The 24638-nt window shown below is 46.3% G+C and overlaps 1 protein-coding gene across 1 annotated transcript in view; it reads right to left on the bottom strand.

Moving 5' to 3' along the window:
• Positions 1-24638, bottom strand: part of SLC47A1 (solute carrier family 47 member 1) — a 945948-nt gene that overhangs the window by 206677 nt on the left and 714633 nt on the right. The window contains exons 9-10 of the mRNA XM_078683588.1: positions 6311-6424; positions 6154-6221 (exon numbers count right to left, since the gene is read on the bottom strand). Of these exons, the coding sequence (XP_078539714.1) occupies positions 6154-6221; positions 6311-6424 (182 nt within the window). The remainder of the gene's footprint in view (positions 1-6153; positions 6222-6310; positions 6425-24638) is intronic.

The raw sequence follows: 24638 nt of genomic DNA, 5'->3' as shown, positions 1-24638 counted from the left end.
TACACACACTTAGAGTGGACAAAAAATACAAGGTGGCTCCAACAGACCCAATTTTTATTAGAGATCAGGATCCACTAGATTTGTTAGTGGTTTCAAATCCCGGAAACTGGCAAATTCTCAGTCAACGGGAGACACTCCGTCTCCCGACAAGGAATCCAAATTAATAGATGCCTCAGGCAAGAGAGTAGCAGCACAAGCAGCCAATCATAGGCGCATAGCTAACAAACGAGCACTCTTGGCAAGATATGGCTGAGCTCATTAAGATGAGCTAGAGCAACTGCTGCAATATCTGCCAGATGAACATAAATCCAAGGCTCATGACCTCATTCAGGAAGGGAAACTTATTTCCAATACATCAATCAGGTGTGCTCTAGATGCAGCAGACACTGCCTCACGTGCTATTGATACCAGCATTCTTCTCAGACGCCACGCGTGTCTTAGGGTATCAGGTTTAAAGCCAGAAGTCCAAACATCCATTCTAAATGCACCTTTTGATAAGGAGCATTTATTTGGTCCTACGGTTGACACTTCATTAGAAAAAATGAAGAGTACACTGAGGTTGCCAAATCTATGGCAGCGCTACAAACACCATCCAATCGTGGATCATTTCCCGATCCTTTTATAGGGGAGGCTCAAAGTCCATTTCTACTGAAGAGTCCTCTACCTCATATACAGGCAATAGTCAGTCACATTCTACCAGAGGTTATTTTCTAGGTGGATTTCGTGGAAACAATGGTAAAGGAAGAGGGAAAGGTAATACACCCTGTACTTCCCCAGCCACAAACAAGCAGTGACTTGTTTCCCCCTTTCCCCCGATCATCCCACACCGGTCGGGGGACGTCTATCTCAATTTTTCCCAGTCTGGAATTCAATCACATCAGACAAATAGGTTTTACAAATTATCCAATCTGGTTACTGCCTGGAGCTTACAAGCAACCCTCCAAACATTCCAACACCAACACACAAACTATTTCCAGAACATTTAGACCTACTCAAACAAGAGGTACAATCACTTCTGGAAAAAGGAGCTATAGAACCCGTCCCACTACAGTATCAGGGGACAGGGGTGTACTCTCTTTATTTTCTAATTCCCAAAAAGAACGGTTCTCTGAGACCTATATTAGACCTCAGAGAATGAAGCCTCTACATTCAATCAGATCCCTTCCATATGGTCACTCTCCAACAGGTACTTCCTCTGTTACAACAAGGCGACTTTATGTCCACTCTGGACTTAAAGGACGCGTACTTCCATATTCCAATACATCCCGCTCATCGCAAATACCTCAGGTTTGTAATAGCTGGGCAACATTGTCAATTCAAGGTAATTCCATTCGGAGTAACTACTTCTCCCAGAGTATTTACCAAATGCCTAGCAGTAGTCGCTGTGCAAAGAAAACATGTTCACGTCTTCCCATATTTAGACGACTGGCTTATCAAAGCCAGCACTCTCCCAAAGTGCCTACAGCACATTCAAACAACAGTATGCTTACTGCACAGCTTCAGATTTACAGTCAATCTGGAAAAATCCCATATTCATCCCTCCAATACACAAGCATATCTAGGGGCCACTCTGGATACACAAAAAGCTCTAACCTATCCCAATCCAACCAGAATTCACAATACTCTGGCTCTCATTTCCAAATTTCAACCCAATCACTCATTACCAGCTCGGGTATTCATGCAACTACTAGGAATGATGGCATCTTGCATCATGATAGTTCCTTATGCAAGACTGCACATGCGTCCCCTTCAAGAATGCCTAGTAAGTCAGTGTAATGAGTCTCACGGGCTATTAACAGATCTGTTGTTGGTGGACGGCTGCACTCATCGCTCTCTGCAGTGGTGGAATCCACACAACCTTACAAAAGGGCGGCCTTTCATCGATCCAATTCCACAGACAGTGCTGACAGCAGACGAATCGCTCACTGGTTGGGGAGTCCATCTCCAAACTCTTACGATTCAAGGATTGTGGAGGCAAACGGGAAAACATCTCTACATACATTATCTGGAACTGTTAGTACTATTTTTAGAGCTCTAAGCCTTCTAAACTCGCCTTATAGGCAAAGCTGTCCTGATACGCACAGACAACATGACACCAATGTATTACATACAGAAACAGGGAGGAACACACTCTCTGCAACTGTCACACCTTGCACAAGACATTTGGAAATGGGCGATTCATCACAAGAATTATCTCCTAGCGGAACATCTCCCAGGAGTGGACAATCAGACAGCAGAGACAACAAAATCACAAATGGGAACTTCACCCTCAAGTTCTCCTCCCCTTCTTTCAGATGTGGGGCTTTCCAAACATAGATTTGTTCGCCACACACCAAAACCCAAAATGCCTAAACTTCGACTCCAGGTATCCACACCCGTTATCCAAGGGCAATGCTCTATGGATGAACTGGTCAGGGATATTTGCTTACACTTTTCCCCCTCTCCCACTCATTCCACTAGTGGTTCAGAAGCCCAGGCAAACATCCCTCACACTAATCCTAGCAGCTCCCACTTGGGCTTGCCAACCTTGGTTCACTACCCTCTTAGAACTATTAGTAGTTCCTCATCAAAAACTATATCTCACATCCAGTTTCCTCACGCAGAGCCAAGAAGAGATAAGACATCCAGATCCCAAACCTCTCAATCTTGCGATCTGGCACCTGAAGTCATAGAGGTTATCTAAATCTTCCACCAGACTGTATGAATATTATTAAAGAGGCTAGAAGACCTATTACAAGAGCTTGTATGCAGTAAAATGGTAGCGGTTTGTTATTTATTGTAATAACAATCACGTCAATCCACTTGATGCTTCCTCCCAAAATATATTTTGTTATCTGCTACATTTACAACGTTCAAATTTAGCGTATACGTCTAAACGCTTACATCTCGCTGCAATAGCTGCTTATCTTCAAAACAGACAACACCTGTCCCTTTGCAGAGTGACCGCTATTAAAGCTTTCATGGAAGGACTCAAAAGAGTTATTACTTGAAGACTTCCACTGGCCCCAGCGTGGAATTTTAATATTGTCCTTACCTGGTTAGTGGGTCCACCATTTGAGCCTTTACGTAAATTTTAACTACAGTTTCTCACTTGGAAACTAGCTTTCCTCATTGCTATCACATCACTCAGGAGAGTGAGTAAGCTTCAGACATTATCCAGAGAAGAACCATTTTTACAAGTACACCTAAATAAAGTGGTTCTTCGTACTAATCCTAAATTCTTACCTAAAGTAGTTTCTGCCTTCCACATCAATTAATCTGTTGAGTTGCCTGTGTTCTTTCCTCAACCAGATTCTGTGGCAAAACATACTCTTCATACTTTAGATGTAAAAAGAACACTGATGTATTACATAGAAAGAAAAAGATCCTTTTGTAACACAAAACAACTCTTTGTGGCTTTTGCTCCACCACACAAAGGCAATCCCATTTCTAAATCACGTATTTCAGATAGATAGTTAAATGTATTCAGATATGTTATGCAAAAGCTAAAAGAACTTTACCCATTCCCCCTAGAGCGCATTCCACTCGAAAACTGAGGCTTCTATGGCTTTCTTAGGAAATATTCCTATAGATGATATCTGTAAAGCTGCAACATGGTCTACACCACACACATTCACAAAACACTACTGTGTAGATGTGTTAGCCAGACAACAAGCTAATGTGGGCCAGGCAGGTTTACATACACTATTTAAAACTACTGCAACATCTACAGGTTAGCCACCGCTTTGGGAGATTACTGCTGTATAGTCTAATCATAGCATGTGATCTACAGCTCACATGCCTCAAACGGAAAATGCTACTTACCCAGTATGCTTCTGTTCTTGCCATGTAGAGCTGTAGAGTCACATGCACCCACCCACCTCCCCAGATACCTGTATCTGTTCCAGTACTATCTTACTTAGACAACTACACACAGACATCTCTATTCTACTCTTACTTGCTCCATTCTCACCCTCTGCAGGAAAACAATCTAACAATGGTGTTGATGCCCATGAGCACGATCCCCGAAAGGAGGAGTCACTTACCTTGTGAATGGAAAGACTTCTTTGAACAAAAACAAAGTGCAAACGTCCGGGCCCAACACCAGATGGCGATCTATGCATAGCATGTGATTCTACAGCTCTACATGCCAAGAACAGATGCATACTGGGTAAGTAGCATTTTCCTTATTTCTCCTCGATTTTGCTTTTTCTATCTGTGCTGCATTATGCAGCACACATTGAAAGAGCTCGACACCATAAATGATTGTTTATGTGCAGAAAGGAATCATTAAATAATGATGATTTGCTACTTCTAGTTGTGCTACAGTCTGCAGCACACACAGAAGTAACAAATCACCATTATGGATTGTTTATGTGCAGGATGTGCCCTTTCCTGCACATAAACAGTCATTCCTTGCAATGCAGGCACTCTTACACTATGGTGCAAGGGTGCCTGCGCTGGTTCTAGGCAGCTAATTTTAGCGCCAGGTAAAACACAGGGGTGCAAGGTATTGTTATAAATATGGCACATCCCTGCTTTTTAAAAATGTCAGAGCGCAGGTGCTGCCAAATTTGGCTCAATACCACGCTCCCACATTTCGTTGTAAATATGCCCCTCTGTTTTCTTTGCACAATAGCCCCAGACACCCCACCTTCCAGCCTTAATCTGACACCTTGTGGTCTTCCCACGCCAAATGGCAGTGGAACATTTTGCCTAATCTAACTGGGTTAAAGGCAGCCAGAAAATACATTGGCCTGAGATTAAGGATGGTCTGGAGTTTGGCACCGGTTCTTTCTGTGTAGCCAGTGGGAGATTTGGTAGGGGGCGGAAGGACCTCCCTTTGCGCCTTTCCTCTCTCAGGTCCATGCAGGCTTGTGTCAATCACCACTACCTGCCAACATTTATGAATTTCACCTTTGGACTTCAAGTATTGCTATTTCTCTTTTCTTTTACCTTCTTCTTTACAGGGAGACATCCCCTCACAGTTCAATGTCAAATCTGCACTTTACAAACCTTGAACTCTGCTGAAATATGTCGAAACATGCAGAAGGATTTTAACTTTTCTGTATCTAAGGAGTGCAAAAAATGCAAATAGTATCTCTGTGTATCATTGTAGGCTAGTAAAATAGAGCAGAAAGAAAGAAAAGCAATGTTTGGTTTGTTGCTTTAAACAGCTGCTTTAAATATGCTCCGTGACCTGACTTGTCTTTCACGTTGGCTGCTGGCTTTGGTAGCAGGCATTGAAACATTAGAATTCAACTGTAATAACCTTAACATAGTCTAGTTCTGACTTCTATTTTTATAAGTGGTGACTTGGTGCAGCACCCCCCTGCTGTACATTATAAGGATATAGTAAGTCACTGAGGAGTTTCATAACCATATAGAGGAACGAGGCCGAAGTCCTAGTCCCTTTATAAGGTTATGGAACTCCGAGGTAACTTGCAATATTATTATCATGTATGTCAGGGGTTACTTTATCTCATATAATACATAGTCACACCATCACCTTTCCCAAAAACCACTTAATTCCTTGGTGCATGGTTTTTTCACGTGAAAGAATAAGCATTTTTGAAAAAATAAAGAATAAAAATAAAACCACTAGTGCAAAACTAAACACATTAAAAACCTGTTAGTTATTTGTTGCAAACAGATATTAGAAACAGTTCAATAGAAGTCAAGTTAAAAGAAAATCTGCACTTTCTCAGAATGTGTAGAAACAGGTAGAAAGATTCTAGCTTTTCTCTCACTATCTAAGAAGTGCAAAAAATGAACCTGTTCACTCTGCTTGTCATCATAAGCTAAGAAATAGAGCACAAGAAAGAAATGCAATGTTCCCTTTTCATTGCTTTAAACAGCTGCTTCAGTTATGCGACCTGACCTGACCTGCCTTTCACCTCCACAGCAGGCATTGTGACATCAGAACTTGACTGATATAACTTATGATATTTGAGTTCTGACGTCTTTTCTTTATAATCCGTGAATGGGTGTGCCAGAAGTTACTCATTACAAAGAAATTAGAGACTAATGTTTATACCAGGATTACAGAATCCCATGTAGTATAAAGAAATTAGAGACATCTGTTTATATGGGGATTGCAGAATCCCATGTATTATATATTTAATCATGATGGATAATGGCTCAGTGACCATAAAAAGCCCTAGAAATACTCACCATGTACACAACTGTGGCCACTTCATACATTATAGACTGGGCACCAAGTTCTACCATGCTGATTATACCTGAAGGGGGAGAACATATATTTTTAAATATCCCAAACCCAAATAAATTATACATTGTTTGCCTTCAATTGAAGCAGCTTAGCACTCACCTGCCAGGAAGCTTCCAATTTCATAGGCCCACCACTCAATGCATAACATTAACATGCTTGGGATCGCTAAATCGATGAAGGAGTCCCATTCTTGAAAGCATTCTGTGGTCCACCCTGTAACCACAAAAGAAGCTTTCAACAGACTGGAAGGAAGCCTTTATGTACTAACATGTTCCATTTCAGATAACCCTACAGAGGTTGGTTCTTGAATAAAGTTCCAGTAGCATGGAGACATTTGGAGAATTTTTTTGTACAAAGTTCCATAAGTGGACCGACCCATCATCGAGAGTCAAGGTGCTGACGTTGAACAGTAACCTTGCCTGGATTTCAGGTTAGTCCCGCTGAAAGTTACGGAGCTCAAGACTTCTAGGATTTCACAGGGCTCGCCCTGTAGCAAGCCATTGATGTCGACTCAGAACCAAGCTTGAGGAGGTTTCTCACTCAACATGCAGAGAAAAAGCTCCAGAAAACGATTAAGTCTGAAGGTAAAAACTTGACTTGACTACAGCTCAGTGTATCTGACCCGCCCTCCATCCTGGTCTGCCTCAAACTTTGACTTTGTCCCGGTCAAGCACGACCAGATGTCTCAAGTTGGCACTTTTCGTTATTAGGCACTATAAAGTATTTAATATTTAAAAATTCATATCTCTGGTTCCCTAAATTGGATTTTTATTGTTTTGGTGTCATTTTAATCCTACAAATATTTCCTATTTTTATAATTTGGTATTGGATTTTTATTGTGTGTTGTGTCTTACTTATTTAATATATTTGTGTTTTTACATGCTTTACTCAACAGTCTCCTAAGTTTAGCCTGCCTGCTCGCTGCCAGCTACCAAGGGTTGAGCAGAAGAAACATTTATTGAGACTTTGACTGGGCTTTACATTGTGATTTTGGCCTTATTACTAGTGGTAGCTACCTACTTACCGCTACTAATAGACCATATTCCAACAACAGGCATACTAAGGGATTAAGAGTTAAAGGTCACATATTGGAGGTATATGGTCAGACGTTAGGTCTAACAGTATATAGGTTAACGGTATGAGGTTAGGATATCGGGCTAGGTTTTACATTTTGGGTATTTGGGTTAAGGGTTATGGCTTTGCGGTATAGGTGTTATGGGTTAAGGGCTAGGGGTATTAGTCAAAGGTATATGGCATACAGTAGGGAGGTTAACAGTATGGTATTTATGATTAAGGGGATTGGGTATAGGGTTAAAGGGTTGAGGTGTAGGGTTAAGGATTTGGAGTACAGGTCAAAGGTATATGGTATAGGAGTTAAGGGTACAGGGTAAGTGTTTGAGTACAGGGTTAAGGATACATGATATAGGGGTAAATGGTATACGGTTATGGGTTTAGAGTATAGGTTTAAGGGTATGTGGTATACGGGTTACATGTATATGGTTAAGGGTATAGGAGTTTAGTTCTAGGGTTATTGGTAATGTTAAATGGTTAAGGGTATAAGGTTAAAGATATAGAATTAAGGTTTCTTTTTATGGGGCTAAGGGGTTAGGGCAAAGAGTTAACCACTATTATTACATGTGTCTAGTGTCACAGCTGGAAATGTGTTTATGTTGTGTTGTTGATTATAACAGTTATTTTTCCGTCTATCTTTTCAAATTAAAAACCGATTCGAAGAGTTGTTTTCACAGTGTTAAATTGAACTGATCAAAATCGCATTACTGTTAACATCCTACAGATCATAACATCTATGTATGAGTGAATAGCAGAGACCCATTATTGCAAAGTTTGCTCCCAGTGACTCAAATTCACTTTAAGGAGGAAATTAAATTGTAGTCTTTTTAAAAATGCAGCAGGTAGGATTGAAGAACTAGTTATAATCAGGCCCGTTTCTAGAAGGTGGGCCCGGTGGGCCGGGCCCACCCAAACATGAGCCCGGCCCACCCAAACATGAGCCTTGGCCCTCGCAATGAATCTGCCACTGATGGACAACAACAATAAAAACTGTTCAGATAACTGGTGATTTACGATACTGCTGCAGAGCAACCATTTGTCTTTTGGTCGTTTTTAAATGCAGAAAAACTTAATTTTATGGGAAATGCTCAGTGGGTTACTACCTCTTTCACAGATATCCTTGTATTACTTGCAGTTCAGACGTTACTATCTTAACATAGGACAGTAACCTATGAACTGTCCTCAAAGAGCAGCATACAAACTTCGCTTTTTTGTGTTGTGATAGTTAGAACTTCTCCATTCTTTCAACAGTCTAATGTTACTAAAAATTGTTTGTTTGGGCAGTTATACCTTTTTATCAGTAAAGCCAACCCCCAACCACTGGAGTACTCTTTAAATCCTGAGTTTGTGCTTCCCCAGACCAAACCCTTGTAAAATATACTGCCCACCAGTGTGGATGACGTGATTTCTACACCTTGTAATCCTCATTGGTTTATTTGACATTCCCCGTAGACGGATTTATTGTCTGTATAATATGTGCTGTTATGTAAAGTACTGCGACACCCTACACTAATGAGGAGCGCTATACAACAAATGGAATGGATATGAGAGAGGGGCAATGGCGAGATGAGGGGCACTATTGGAGGGTGGCAGTGAGGGAATCCAAGGAGGTGGTCATGGGGTGGGGGGAACTACAGAGAGACGAGGGGCACTAGTGGACGGTGGCAGTGAGGGAGTCAGAGTAGGAGGTCACAGGTTGGGGGGAACTATGGAGAGATGAGGGGCGCTGGTGGAGGATGGCAGTGAGGGAATCTGAGGAGGAGGTCATGGGGTGTAAGGGCTATGGAGAAATGAGGGGCACACGTGTAGGGTGGCAGTGAGGGAAGCCGAGGAGGTGGTCATGGGGTGGGGGAAATACAGAGAGATGAGGAGCGCTGGTGGAGGGAGCAGTGAGGGAAGCCGAGGAGGTGGTCATGGGGTGGGAGAACTACAGAGAGATGATGGGCACTGGTGGAGGGTGGCAGTGAGGAAATCTGAGGTGGAGGTCATGGGGTGGGGGGGCTATGGAGAAATGAGGGGCACTAGTGTAGGGTGGCAGTGAGGGAAGCCGAGGAGGTAGTCATGGGGTGGGGGAACTACAGAGAGATTAGGGGCACTGGTGGAGGGAGCAGTGAGGGAAGCCGAGGAGGTGGTCATGGGGTGGGAGAACTACAGAGAGATGATGGCACTGGTGGAGGCTGGCAGTGAGGAAATCCGAGGAGGAGGTCATGGAGTGGGGGGAACTACAGAGAGATGAGGGGCACTGGTGGAGGGAGCAGTGAGGGAAGCCGAGGAGGTGGTCATGGGGTGGGAGAACTACAAAGACATGATGGGCACTGGTGGAGGGTGGCAATGAGGAAATCCGATGAGGAGGTCATGGGGTGGAGGGGAACTACAGAGAGATAAGGGGCACTGGTGGAGGGAGCAGTGAGGGAATCTGAGGAGGAGGTCATGGGGTGGGGGAACTACAGAGAGATGAGGGTCGCTGGTGGAGGGAGCAGTGAGGGAAGCCGAGGAGGTGGTCATGGGTTGGGAGAACTACAGAGAGATGATGGGCACTGGAGGAGGCTGGCAGTGAGGAAATCCGAGGAGGAGGTCATGGGGTGGGGGGAACTACAGAGAGATGAGGGGCACTGGTCAAGGATGGCACTGAGGAAATCCGAAGAGGAGGTCATGGGGTGGGGGGGAACTACAGAGAGATAAGGGGCACTGGTAGAGGGAGCAGTGAGGGAATCTGAGAAGGAGGTCATGGGGTGGGGGGCTACAGAGAAATGAGAGGCACTGGCGGAGGGTGGCAGTTAGGGAATCCAATGAGGGTGACATGGGGTGGGGGGGAACTACAGAGAGATGAGGGGCACTGGTGGAGGGTGGCAGTTAGGGAATCCGAGGAGGAGGTCACGGGGTGGGAGAATTACAGAGCGATGAGGGGCGCTGGTGGTTGGTGGCAGTGAGGGAATCTGAGGAGGTGGTCATGGGGTGTGGGGGAGCTATGGAGAGATAAGGGGCACTGGTGGAGGGTGGTAGTTGGGGAGTCTGAGGCGGAAGCTGTGAGGGGGAGTGGCTACGGAGAGATGAAGGACACAGTTGGAGGGTGGTAGTTGAGTTATCTACAGAGAAAGAGGTAAAAAAAGAGGTCAAGAAGACTTTTGCACCAGCACTAAAGCTGGCCGATTAGGACAATTGTGGAGCATACTTGCATGCTAATTACATTTACTGCTATATTCAATGTTTGAATGACCAATACTATTTAGGGAGCACCTGCGGGCGACGCGCAGTGGACTCGTGCTAAGCCAAAGGTAGGGGCGCTGGAGAATAATACTCGTTAGGTGCTACAGGAAAGGCATGATAACCGTTTTTTAAAGAACTCAATTTATTTTGAGCACACTGTGTTTTTAACTTGTGAAAATTCTTTTGCTCACTCACCACTGAACGCTGCTTCTCTGACACCCGCAGTTCATTCCGCTAACTCCCCGGTCCACCACGAGTCTTTCCTGGTTGTTGTGGAGGGAGTGAAGGAGGTAAAGACATCTCTTCCGGATTAGAGGACAGGGGGCGGGACTACTTTTACCCATACTATTTAGGGAACACATGAGTGCGACGCGCAGCGGACGCGCGCAGTGGGCGGAAGGCGCGCCAAAGGCAAGCCCGCCTGTGCCCGTCCGCGACCGAACGGGACCAGGGGCCATACCCCCTGCTCAAAATATGCCTTCCCACTTATACTCCCACGAAGACCTCATCAAGCTTCGCCCTAACTGCCAAAGGTATTGTAAGATGCTGACACCAGAGAATCTTTCTGCCCCTTGCCCCGGTTGCAATTTCTCCCTCTCTTGGAGCTTACAACTTCCGAGAGGTGATACTTTGGTCCACAATAATCCTACTCCCTGTGTGAAGTATAAAGAGGAAATTTCTACCAAAGACTATCGATTTTTCAGCATAAACTGTAGATCGCTGCCAAAACATAAAGAAGATATATATGACTTAATAAGTAATTTCCAGCCTGATGCCATTTTCCTGACGGAAACATGGCTTAATGACAGTTCAGGACCTGACATCGCTACTGCAATTCCCTTGAACACACGATCCTTAGGATGGATCGAAAAAACAAAATAGGAGGAGGCAATGGTATTATTTTTAAAATGGAATTTATTTGTAAATGGGAGGAATTACCACTAAATAATTGTGAAGCTGGCCTATTTAAATTAGCTCTCACACCGCAATTCACGTATTCGGGGATGCTGATTTACCGCCCCCGGGTTCAGCAGGAGCCTGGGCGGCGGCGCTCCCAGATTTCATTGCCCCTTACTTACTTGAAGCCACTAATTTCTAAATTTTAGGAGATTTAAACTTACATCTTGATGACCTCAACTGTTCCATTAGCTCTACGGTAATTTCTGACTTGTACGCTCTTAATATACCGCTACGTAATTCGGGCCCCACACACAAAGCAAGACACTTGTTAGACCCTATCTTTTCCAACTTAAATAATATAACATGCGATCCTACGACACCTCTACTCTGGTCAGACCATTACTTAGTTAGCTTTAAGCTTAAGCAGGTAGCGAACCAGAAGACAGCATTTGCCACTGCCGAAGCAATTTGGTCCAGAAATTGGAAAAAGCTTAACATGGACCTCTTAAACGCCTAAATGCTTAATTCGAAACCAGACTTAAAAGAAGTCAAAATCTCAGATACGAATATCATCAACAACTGGTTAACTGCGTCTGCAGATACACTCATTCCGCTAATTAAGAACAAACCGAGGTACCATCGTCCTCCAGCCCCATGGTTCTCGGAGACACTTAAAGCGGAAAAAACGAGATATAAGGTGTTACAGAGGCAGTGGAGAAAGCATTATGCACCGGCGGAAAAACTGTCTTACAAGCAAGCCATTAAAGCCTACCAGTCACTATGGAAGACGGCAAGGACGGAATATACTAAAAATAACTTTCTGGCTGTACAAAATAATCCGAAACTTCTCTTTAAAGTTGTACAAGAACTGTCGGGTGCAGCTCACCAATCAGAACCACCAAAACTATCGGTAACACAATGTGAACAGCTAGCAAGTTATTTCAATGAGAAAATTGAGAAAATTGATACCGAATTTAGTACAAACGGAGAACAGAGCTCTGAACCCATTCAAACGTTAGCAATTCCCACCCCTCTTAGTGAGCCGGTAGAATCTTCTGGGAACATACTTACTAGTTGGCAACTGCTAGATACAACATCTTTTATGGATATATTAAATAGTATTAAGTCGGGCTCCCCGAAGGACCCTTTCCCTGCACACATTCTAAAAAAACTGTATCCACAGATCTTAAATAGGATTAGGGAACTTCTTAATGCCTCAATTGAGGAAGCAGTGGTGCCGGACATTTGAAAACACGCAATGGTTCTCCCCTTACTGAAGAAAGCGAAAGCTGATCCAGAAGTCTTTTCCAATTTTCGCCCTGTCTCACTGCTGCCTGCATTTCCCAAAATTTTAGAAAAGCATGTCAATAATCAACTGACGGAATTTGTGAATTCCCAGAATCTCTTGCATTTGTCCCAATCTGGGTTCAGAGCAGGATATTCAACTGAGGCAACACTCCTGGGAGTGTTGGAAACGATTCGTCTGAGATTGGATAAGGGTAGCACAGTGGCACTCATACTACTATATTTGAGTGCCGCCTTTAACACCATATCACATGTGACCCTGGTCCAAACTCTTAAATCGAAGGGTGTTGGTGGCACTGCTCTGAAATGGCTGGAGAGTTTTTTATCGAATCGTACCTTCCAGGTTTTCACTAAGAATAATAATTGCAGCTCTCTCCTTTCCCCTCATGGAGTGCCCCAAGGCTCTATTTTAAGTCCACTGCTTTTTAATGGTTACATTAGCCCCTTAGCAACTATAGCAGAAGAAGCGGGCCTTACAATATTTTCCTATGCAGACGACACCCAGCTTGTCTTCTCTTTATCTACAGATGACAATGTTGTAAATAAAGAAGTCCTTGAGCCAGGTATATATCACACGTTGGTTTTAATAAAACTTAGTTCCAAGTTCAAGTTCAAGATCATAAGTAAAGATGATAACAAATACCCCACCAGGAGCGGCCTCCCTGCCACTCAGCCTGCCTGCCATCAACTGCCACTCCACACAAGCCAGGCACCCAGGATTCTATTATGTCATCAGGCATTCCAAGAGCCACACCAGCTGAGTAGCAGGTAAGTCACCAAAGCTAAGTATAACATATCCCCCTTCCTTAGGGAAACAACAATTCACAAGTGAAGGAAGGAAATGTGAACAACCATCAAAATATACAATGAAGATATACAAATGTTACAACTGGGGGTCTCTAATTGGCAGAGGTAAGTACCTTTGACCAAGTAGGGACCCTCACTTCTAGTCAGGGTAGAAGGATACACACAGTAGATAACCCCTGCTCACCCCCTAGGTAGCTTGGCACGAGCAGACAGGCTTACCCCCAAGGCAATGTGTTAAAGTATTTGCACTCAATCACCACAATAATTACACAGTACTCCACAAAGGTAGACCACACATGTAAGTATATGTAAAAATATAACTTTATCTAGTTTCAGCAGTAAAAATAAACAGTTACAAGATGATTGTCATTAATCAATGGTTGCACGTAATCTTGATGGTTGCACTTAGTTAATGGTTGCACTTAGTTGCTAAGAAGTTCTTTCCTTAAAGATGGTCTCAAGTCTCTAAAAATTATTACCAAAATAATTCTGCTGTGCTGTAGTTCAAAGTCAGCTCTTTGCTGGCTCTGCACAAGCCCCGCTAGGGCGCCTCACCGTGTTGCTCCGTTATGGACAGCCTTGGCGGAGGATGAGCCTTCCACAATTCCCCGGCCAGTCCCATCAGCTCCCCGCCCGCTCTCGACAATCCAGCGAGCGGCGGGGAGCTAACCTGGCACTTCGATTCTGGGACGGCAGGCCGGGGGCGATATATACTCGTGTTGCTCCCTCGGTGAGGTCAGGTCACTCTTCCGCCTCGAGCTCGGCTCCAGCGTCTTTCGGCGAGGCTTCCTAGGGGACAGACCAGTGAGGTTGCGGCTCTACAGACGAGCCCCTGCAGACACCCGGGAGTCAGCCAATGGCAGTGCGGCTCCCGGGACAAGCCCCTGATGACGCGGAAGCCGGCAGCCAATCAGTGCGCGGACTCGAAGATGACGCGGCGGCGCTGGGCCAATCCCAGCGCGGCGTTCACTGAGGGGGCTCGTTTCCCTTGGCCAATGGGAGAGCGGCGGCTTCGATCTCCATCTCCGCAGCCCCGGCAAGGGACGGTGAACTTCTTAGGGTGTTTCTGGCCCCGGGCGGCGGCGGTGAAAAGGCGGCAAATTAATTTAAGGGCACAGGTCGCGGCTGGACCGCTTACAAAGCCACCAGATCGTCGGGGGTGATTCTCTACGCAGGGAGGCACCACGATCCTCCTGTCACCCCTGAATATGTGCCGATGAGCACATCGATCTTCTCCCACGGCCAGCAGTTAGAAACACGCGCTGAGAGCAAACCACAGTACGATCTTCTCAGCAGTTTGGAAATGCTTGGGAACCTTTTAACCCTGGGTTCCAGGACAGGAGGCCAGCTCTTCTCAGGCCCATGGAGATTCTTGCAGAGACACAGCACACAGCAAAGTCTTGGTAGTTCAAGCAGGTAGGGGCACAGCAAAGCCCTTCTTCTTCTTTCCTTCAGTTGGATAGCAGGACAGGTCAGCCCTTAGAGCACACAGCAAGGCAGTCTTCCTTCAGTTCCTTCAGCAGTCCTTCTTCTGGCAGAGGTTCCTCTTGATTGTAGAATCTGATTTTCTGTTGTCAGGGGTCCTTCTCTTATACCCCTAAAAGTCTTTGAAGTCTTTGTGCAAGTGGGCCCTGAGCCCGGTATAAACCAGTTCTGGGTGTTGCTGGAGCACTTGGGCTTCCTGGCTTCCTTCCTCCTTTCAGTGTGAGGGGCAGAGGTGACAGTCACCCAGCGGGAGGTGGAGCCAGCATTGTGGCAGGCAGGCACAGCCCTATTCACTCCCAGGTGCTATCTCCTCCCACCACTCTAGTTGCAGATGCAGCCATTCAAGCACGGGCTGACTCAGTCAACCTCCTGGGGGCTCCCCAGCCCCTGTCCCTCAAACCAGACAGTCAATCCACAAGCAGGCCCAGGCACACAGAAGGGTTAGACAAGAGAACAGCCACTTTCTAAAAGTACTGTTCTCAAACACAGAATTTAAAAACAACCTTTCCTAAAAGATGTGTTATTAAATTCTGAGTTCAGGGATATCAATCACTTATGTCCCATCTTGTTCCTATGAGAAGATAGGCTGGTATCCATTGGGACCAGCCTCCCCCATGTTAGTCTATGGAGCAAGATAACCTTGCAGCAGTGAGCACGCAAAATGGCTGCTGCTCACTACCAGAGCATGTTACCTGCACTAGTACATGCTCTACCTTTCCTATACACTGCACCCTGCCCAGGGGGGTACCTTGAGCCTTCCATAGGGGTGACCAATGTGTACATAAAGGGAAGGGTTAGGCCCAGCCAGTGGGGAAACTGGCCAGGAGGACATTGCAGTTGACTGACTGCACACAAGCACTGCGGTGGCAGGTCTGAGACACCATTTTAGGGCTACTTATGTGGGTGGCGCAATTAGCGCTGCAGGCCCACTAGTAGCATTTGTCATCACCAGCCCTGACACACACAGTGCATTCTACTAGGGACTTCATGGTGATACAAATATGCCAATCAGGTATACCCAATCAATATGATATTTTACATAGGGAGCACTTACACTCTGGCACTAATCAGCAGTGGCAGAGTGTCCAAAGAATCTAAACCAGCAAAAACGAAATCCAGCACAGCATCAAAAATACAGGAGGCAGAGGCAAAAATATAGGGGAAAAACCACGCCAAGGGTGTCAGGGTTAACACGAATGCATAGTGAAAAGAAATCATTTACATTGCATTCTAAAGAGAAAAACATTATCTCCCAAAATAAGCAATGCATTTTCAAACTTAACATTTACATTGCCCATCCCCCTCCATCAGGAAAAAAAATTAAAACAAGCATAAATGACACTAGTTAGCATAACAATAAATGCATGAAAATCTAGTAAACTTCCAGAAATAAAATAAACTGCACAGGGTACTCACCACCCCACAAACCCACCACCATAGGGCACTCACCACCCTAAAACAAACTGCACAGGGCGCTCACCACCCCAAAAACTCACCACCATAGGGCACTTACCACCCCACAAACTGCACGGGGCACTCACCACCCCATAAACTTACCACCACAGGGCACTCACCACCCTCACAAACTACATAGGGCACTCACCACCCTAAGGCAAACTACGTAGGGCACTCACCACCCTAAAACAAACTGCACGGGGCACTCACCACCCCAAAAACTCACCACCATAGGGCACTTACCACCCCACAAACTGCACGAGGCACTCACCACCCCATAAACTCACCACCATAGGGCACTCACCACCCTAAAAAAACTACATAGGGCACTCACCACCCTAAACAAACTACATAGGGCACTCACCACCCTAAAACAGACTGCACAGGGCACTCACCACCCCAAAGACGCACCACCATAGGGCACTCACCACCCTAAACAAACTACACCGTAAACTCGCCACCCCACAAACTCACCACCATAGGGAACTCACCACCCTAAGACAAACTGCACAAGGCACTCACCACCATAGGGAACTCACCACCCTAAGACAAACTGCACAAGGCACTCACCACCATAGGGAACTCACCGCCCTAAGACAAACTGCACAAGGCACTCACCACCCCAAAATGAACTGCAATGAGACACTAACCACCCCACAAATACACTATAGTATGGCACTCACCACTCAGCACCTAAACTAAACAGCACTTAGACACTACACGCCCCAAGTACTATCATCACCCATGACCTCCCCTAAGATGGCTGCACTGTGCAAAAAACACTGATACAGACCTTAGGCATAAACTATGACCCTGAACCAACACACACACAACAAGACAAACATTATAGTGACCAGCAATATAATGAAAGAGAAAGTCTCGTGCACCGGTGAGCGGTCTCTCATCCGAGGTCTCCAAAGAAACAGAAAACGCTGTCCTTAACATGCCAGTAGGTGTACCATCTCGAAAAAAATTGCAGAACACCAGGGAACAGTAAAGATGAAAATGTCTTCTATGCGTGAACCCCTTGTAATGTCCATTCTATAAATAAACACAAGCCTGCCGAAAACAAACAACCTCCATTGGCTGCGACAACCTCACCAAATAGGCTTGCATGTTGTTAAAAGGGTTACTGCCAGACAGCTCTCTCTGCCACTAGATTCCGATTATCTCCCAAAAAGTCTTGTAGTTCCTCCACAGGATTATTTCCCTGGTGACTGGCAAAACAAACACTCCAACATAAATTCTATGTCAGGGAGCGGAGGCGAGGATTTTGCTAGTCCTTTCTCCATTTTATTGGACAGCAAGTTAGTAGTAAAAGAAAAAACATCACATCCAGGACTACCCAAACCAACATGGCAGCGGTAGGCCTGGTAACGTAACAACCAATCAGAGTCCAACAGTTCGTATATATGGAGTCCCAGCTGTTAGTCCTTCCTCTTTCTCCATTGCTGCCTCGGCAAGATAAGTCACGCTCTTCATATCTTTGTCGTGGCAGATTTTTGTGTGATTGTTGACAGCTTTATTTGATAGCGATTATTTGTATTTGACTTTGCCTTATTGTAGGCTGTGTTTCCATAACGCGGTAGGCTTTCAGCCCGAGCGTTCATTCTTCGCGCGTGCGCGATCTTGGTGTCGGCTTCTGACGCCGATCAGCTGTTCTCCTCAGCGCTCTTCGCGCTTGAGTAGAAACGCGCTGAGGCACTGCGCTTCTGTCATTTTCAGGCCTCTTCCCTCACACGGACGCCGTTTTTGACGGCAAGAAGTATTTTTCTGACTGAAATTATTTAAATTAATTATTTTTTCTGTCAGAATTTTGGTGTTTCAGGTTTCCTATTGTGTTAGCCTGCCTGGTACCTGTGTGAAGGGTTTTTTTCCCCTTGTATTTAGTTGGGGTGTTCGTGTATGGGTACCAGTTTCTCTGCTAATATGCAGTCAAGTCCTTCAACTGTTGAGGTGGTGGCTCCTAATGTTCAGCCACAACTGACCCCTTTACACCCTCCTGCGGAGGTTGACAGGCTTCTCTCTTCGGCGATAGCCCAAGCTCTGGCACCTCTGCAGGACAGTGTAAACAAACTGTCTGCCCATGTTTTTAAGAATGATACTGGTGTTTTTGGGGACAGTGGGGCAGGGTCCAGTGGTGTTCCGTGTGCTCTACCACGTACGGCCAGGAAGCGTGACGCGGGGCACCTGGAGGGCTTCAGTAAATTATCTGAAGTGTTCCGTAAGAGTGCGCGCACGCTTAGAAGCGCACCCTACCGGGGGGAAGAATCACCCGGAGAGACTGGTGGTTTTGCCACCCAGGACCTTGACCCGGAGGAAGGGTCCCCCTTTGAGGGATATGATGAGGAGGACGAATACGTAGATGAGGATGAGGATGCTTCCTCAGAGGATTTTTCTGATGTGAGCAGGTCTTGGCGCCCTAAGCCCAGTGCTCCTAGTCTTACGGAGGGTGATCTTGCGCCTCCTAATATGTTTGACCCATCTACGATTGTAAGACCTAGGTCATCGGAGTGGTTTCCTGAGCAGTCTACTGCTGATTATGTCGCAGCTAAGCTTCGACAGCCTTTACCTCAGGATGTCCGACTCCGTCTGCGCTCTGAGTGCCCTCGCCCTTCCCTTCCCTTTAGAGTGGCTTGCACCCCTGAGATAGATCCCAAGTTGTGTACCTTCTTCGCCAAATATATCAAAGACCCTAAAAAGGGTATTGATAGGTCATGGAAAGCCTGTCAGGATAAACTCCTAGATGTGGTGGGCCCTCTCACTAAAATTATTGAAACAGCCCAACGCTCTAAGGAGTCGGGCTTACCGATGTCTGTTGATGACGTTGCTGGTTGGTCGCAACGGGCAATGTGCCTTCTTGGCAATGCCAATTGCGCGCTCTCTGCAGAACGGCGACGTTCCTTACTGCTTAAGATTGACCCGAAATTAGGGGAGTTGTCGTCTTCGGAGGCAGGCCCTATTGCACAGGGTGCTTTGTTTGGGGACCCCTTTGTTAAGGAGTTGGGGAAGTTTGTGGCAACCTTTTCGGCTCTGGACAAGGCTCAGGCTTCGATGAAAAAATTCTTCCCCAGAAAGGTTTTTGGCGGGGCCGGCAGAGGCAGGGGTCGCTCTTCCGGCCGTCAGGTCCAGCAAGGCCCCAATAGAGGCCAGTACAAACGAAATAACGGCTGGAATGATGGACGACAGGGTACCTTTTACCCCTCCAGAGGTGGCAGAGGCCAAGGCAAAGGACGTGGTGGATTCCAGTCCAACTCCAGAGGATTTAATGGTAAGGTTTCGAATCATCTCTCTGGTTCAAATGGGGGGAAGGTTAGCGTTGTTTCCCCAGGCCTGGGCGTCAATAACTTCAGATCCTTGGGTGCTGGAGACGGTTCAGGGGTTTCACATCGAATTCTACGGTTCCCCTGTTCAGCTTTCTCGTCCTCGTCCTCTAGTGTTTTCTGTTTCAGACCAAGAACTTGTCGATTTGGAGGTTCGGGCGATGTTACAAAAAGGCGCCATTATCCCCTCGGCGCTTCACCCAAACGGTTTCCTCAGCAACATCTTCCTGGTGGAAAAGAAAGGCAAAGGGTTCAGACCAGTAATCAACCTCCGCTCCTTCAACGAGTGGTTGGTTTACAGACACTTCAAGATGGAGGGCATCCATCTTCTGAGGGACCTTTTGTTACAGAACGATTGGCTGGTTCGCTTGGACCTGAAAGATGCTTATCTTTCGGTTCCAATCTTTCCTCCTCATCGTCGATTCCTCCAGTTTCTGTGGAAGAATCAGGTTTACGAATTTCTTACGCTTCCCTTTGGTCTTTCCTCAGCACCTTGGTGCTTTACCAAACTCCTGCGTCCGGTGGTAGAACATCTCCGGACCCTAGGGATTCGTATGATTGTTTACCTGGACGACATTCTTTTAATGTGTCAGTCCAAGGACCTCCTTCTTCACCATCTTCAGGTTACTATAACCCTCCTTCAGTCTCTGGGATTCATCATCAATGCCCAGAAGTCGGACCTCTTTCCCCGACAGGAAATGACTTTCCTTGGCTTTCTGATCATAACTACGGATGCGACTCTTCACCTCCCTTCCGAAAAGATCTCCAAGATCAAGAAGGAGATTCGCAAGGTTCTTCGGCGGGATCGAGTATCCCTCCGCCAACTGGCCAGGATTGTGGGCTTACTCTCTTCATCGATCCAGGCCATTTTTCCAGGCCCTCTTCATTACAGGGCTCTTCAGAGGCTGAAGGCATTTCACCTCCGCAAGGGTCTTACTTACTCGGAACTGATTTCCTTGAATCTGGAAGCCCGATCGGAACTCCTTTGGTGGTTGGATCACATGGATGCCTGGAACGGGAAGGCGATTTTTGGTTCCCGTCCGGATCTGGTGATCGAGTCAGACGCCAGTCGCCAGGGTTGGGGTGCCCGTTGCGGCTCCCTCTCGGTGGGCGGCAGATGGACAGAGGAGGAACTTCACCTCCATATCAACTGTCTGGAGCTCCTTGCGGGCTCGTTCGCCATCCGCTCCTTCACCTCGACCAAGGTTTCGTGCTGTGTGCTTCTTCGGATGGACAACACGACTGCGGTCAGGTACATCAATCGGTTGGGAGGCACGCACTCCAAGGTTCTAGCGGACCTTGCGAAGGACTTTTGGAACTATTGCCTTCTTCGCCAGATCTCTGTCACGGCGGAGTATCTCCCAGGCGATCTGAACACTGTTGCGGATTGGCAATCCAGGAATTTCCGGGATGCCAGCGACTGGAGACTGGATCCTTCAGTATTTCAGAGAATTTCGGACCTTTGGGGTCTTCCAGTAATGGACTTATTTGCGTCCAGATGGAACGCCCAGCTTCCCCGTTTCTACAGCTGGAAACCGGATCCGGGGGCGGAAGCAGTGGATGCCTTCCTACAGGACTGGTCCCTGTTTCCAGCTTACGCGTTTCCCCCCTTCCTTTTCATTCAAAGGGTGGCGGCTCAAGTCCGCAGGCAGAGAGCTTCTCTGATTCTGATCACGCCAATCTGGAAAGCTCAATGCTGGTTCCCTTCTCTTTTGGAACTATCCTGGGACAAGCCTCTTCGGCTTCCGTCGTTCGACCACATTCTGACGGATCCATTGGGTCACCCACATCCGCTGGTTCTCCAGGGCCATCTACGTCTCATGGCATGGAGGATTTCAGGGGACGTTGGTCTTGTGACTCGCTTTCGAGAGACGCTGAGCTCCTCATTCGAGGAGCCTGGGCTCCTAACACCACTAAGCGGTATAGATCGGCATGGAACAGATGGGTTCGTTGGTGTGTGGGAAAACACCTGGATCCCATGGGCTCCTCTGTCACAGATGTGATTAACTTCCTCGCTGATCTTTTCAAGCAGAAACTGGCGTATAGCACCATTAACTCTTTCAGGTCGGCAATTTCTGCTGGGCATGCCCTCGTTGATGGCTCTCCGGTTGGTGAGCACCCTTGGGTTTGTAAACTCCTTAAAGGTATTCGCCTTTCGCGTCCTCCAGAACCTCGTTATTCAGGTTTGTGGGATGTTAATGTGGTTTTGAATTTTCTAAAGTCCTGGCAGGATAATCAATACCTTTCCCGCAAGGAGCTTTCGGCCAAATTAGCGATTCTCCTCTGCTTGATATCATGTAAACGTGCTTCAGATGTTCGTGCTCTGGACGTGTCAGCCAGGGTTTTTACCCCAGAAGGGGTTACATTTACTGTTTCCAGAAGAACTAAATGTAATACCAGGTCAGTAACTTACCCGGCTTTCCCAGATTCGCCAAAACTCTGTGTTGTTCGTTGCCTTAAGACATATGAGGATGTTACTCTTGAGCTCCGCCCTCCGGGCGAAAGACAATTACTTATAGCGATTAAGAAGCCTTTCAAGGCAGTTTCCTCTCCCACCATTGCCAGATGGGTCAGGTGGATAATGTCTGAAGCTGGGATTAGCGTCACTGACTTTGGGGCTCATTCCACTAGAGGTGCAATGGCTTCCAAGGCTATTCAGGTAGGTGGACGTCTGGAAGATATCATGAATGCTGCGGATTGGTCCTCAGATTCGACTTTCAAAAAGTTCTACTTTAAACCAATCCATGAAGCTGCTTCGTTGGTGGTGAGTAGGCTTTGAACAAGCAAAATCCTCGCCTCCGCTCCCTGACATAGAATGAGAAATTTCCTAGTTACCACAAAGGAAAGTTTCAATTCTATTAAGGAGGCGGAGGCGAGGATTTTCCCACCCAGGCTTTATCGAGCCTGCCCTCCCGTAACTGGAATATGATTGTTACTTCGTCTAAGGGAGTATACCTTTTTTCTGAGCTTTAATGTTTTCATCGTTACGCTGTGCAATGTTGATTAAGTTATATCTGCATTTCGTTCTTCTACTCCATTGCAATGTTCTTGAATTCTTCGACATTGTTCTGGACGAGATATTATTATTTGGTTCTCTTCCCTAGGCTCCGATCAAAAAACGGACTAGTGGATGGATGACTTCTTCCCTGCGGCAGCTCCCACGAAAGAGGAAGGACTAACAGCTGGGACTCCATATATACGAACTGTTGGACTCTGATTGGTTGTTACGTTACCAGGCCTACCGCTGCCATGTTGGTTTGGGTAGTCCTGGATGTGATGTTTTTTCTTTTACTACTAACTTGCTGTCCAATAAAATGGAGAAAGGACTAGCAAAATCCTCGCCTCCGCCTCCTTAATAGAATTGAAACTTTCCTTTGTGGTAACTAGGAAATTTCTCATTCGATGTCAGTGTCAAAATGGTGTCACGCATAACAAGCGCACCGGGTGGCTCTCGGCACGCCAGTGGTGGAAAACGTGAGGGGGCGGCATTGCTAACCTCCCCATGACGTCACAAAGAGCAGAGAATTCGTCCTTGCAGCGGACACAAGGTAAAATCCAGGCGCAATATGTTGCTCGCGCACTTTAAAAAAAAATAAAACATGACAGTTGAGATGTTAGCCATTGCGCAGTGAAAATAAAATGACACCAACACTGGCTCACCGCATATCCTCGCAAATCAACTGTGCGCAGCTTCTCATAAAATAGTAACAGGCTTGTGAGTGAATAAATAACTTGGGCTGGATGCTGGGCTCTCCGCATATCTCCACACATCAACTGTGAACCGCACCTTAAGGATGCCTTGATATTTAAATAAAACTCTTTCCAGACGTGAGGGCTGCGCTTACAATAACATTAGTCCGTGATCTTTAACAGACGGTGACAGTCTCGGACAACAGTTAAATGCGCTCGTGCAGCCTTCTTTTCTCACACATAAACGATGATTAATTACTCTCAGTTTGCTGAATTACAAGTACATCTGCTTTTCATTAACTGGAAAACACGCAGTTTTAAAAGAGATGTAACAAACTAAAACAGAATACAGTTTACTCCTCTCCAACAGATCAGCTACACTCCAGTAAACCACTTCCATTACTGCAGCATATTTTTAACGCAGTTATCCAACACTGCCTGCAAAGTAATCCCTTCCCTTGTAGATAACTCTCAACACTCGCTGAGGACAACAATTAGGATTCTTTTCCAGATAGGTTTGACACACTCCTCTCCAGAACAATCGCTTCTCCTGACGCTTCTTCTCTGTGTGTGGCACCCAATAAACGTCACCATAATTGACAGGAGATTAATACCTTCAACGCAAACACCCTGGGGTTACAGGCTGTCCAGATGACAAAGGACACTAGTGGGGCTAACCAGGGCGCTTCTTTTCCTTTTTCCGTTTTTAGGTCTCGCGACCCATCGATGCGCGCAAGCGCATTGATGGAGCGAGAATTCAAGTGCTCAAAAAACTCGTGAAACCAAGGGTTTCATGAGTGCGGTTTTCTTTAAGTTCAAGTGAATCACGTGAGCAAACAAGCATGCGCATTCACGGCCGCACAGCACATCAAAGGGCTTCGCCCAGCGTGCGCTCTGCGGCTTCTCCTCCCCTAACACGCTATCTCAGCTCTCCTGCCCCCGGCCGCACAGCACATCAAAGGGCTTCGCCCAGCGTGCGCTCTGCGGCTTCTCCTCCCCTCTGGCCATTTGCCACACTCCTTGATTTTCTGCCTCCGACCCTAGCACTTCTGGGCTCGTCCAGGCAGTGAGGGAATGGAATAAAAACAAGCACTGGCGTTGCCAATAGGTCTCGCATTAGGAAAGTTTATGTCATTTACAATACCAATAGGTTAAACTTTCCTAATGCGAGACCTATTGGCAAC

This window comes from Lissotriton helveticus, chromosome 3_1, assembly GCF_964261635.1.
Source record: "Lissotriton helveticus chromosome 3_1, aLisHel1.1, whole genome shotgun sequence".
Lineage (NCBI taxonomy): Eukaryota > Metazoa > Chordata > Amphibia > Caudata > Salamandridae > Lissotriton > Lissotriton helveticus.
This window is presented reverse-complemented; position numbering and strand designations above follow the sequence as displayed.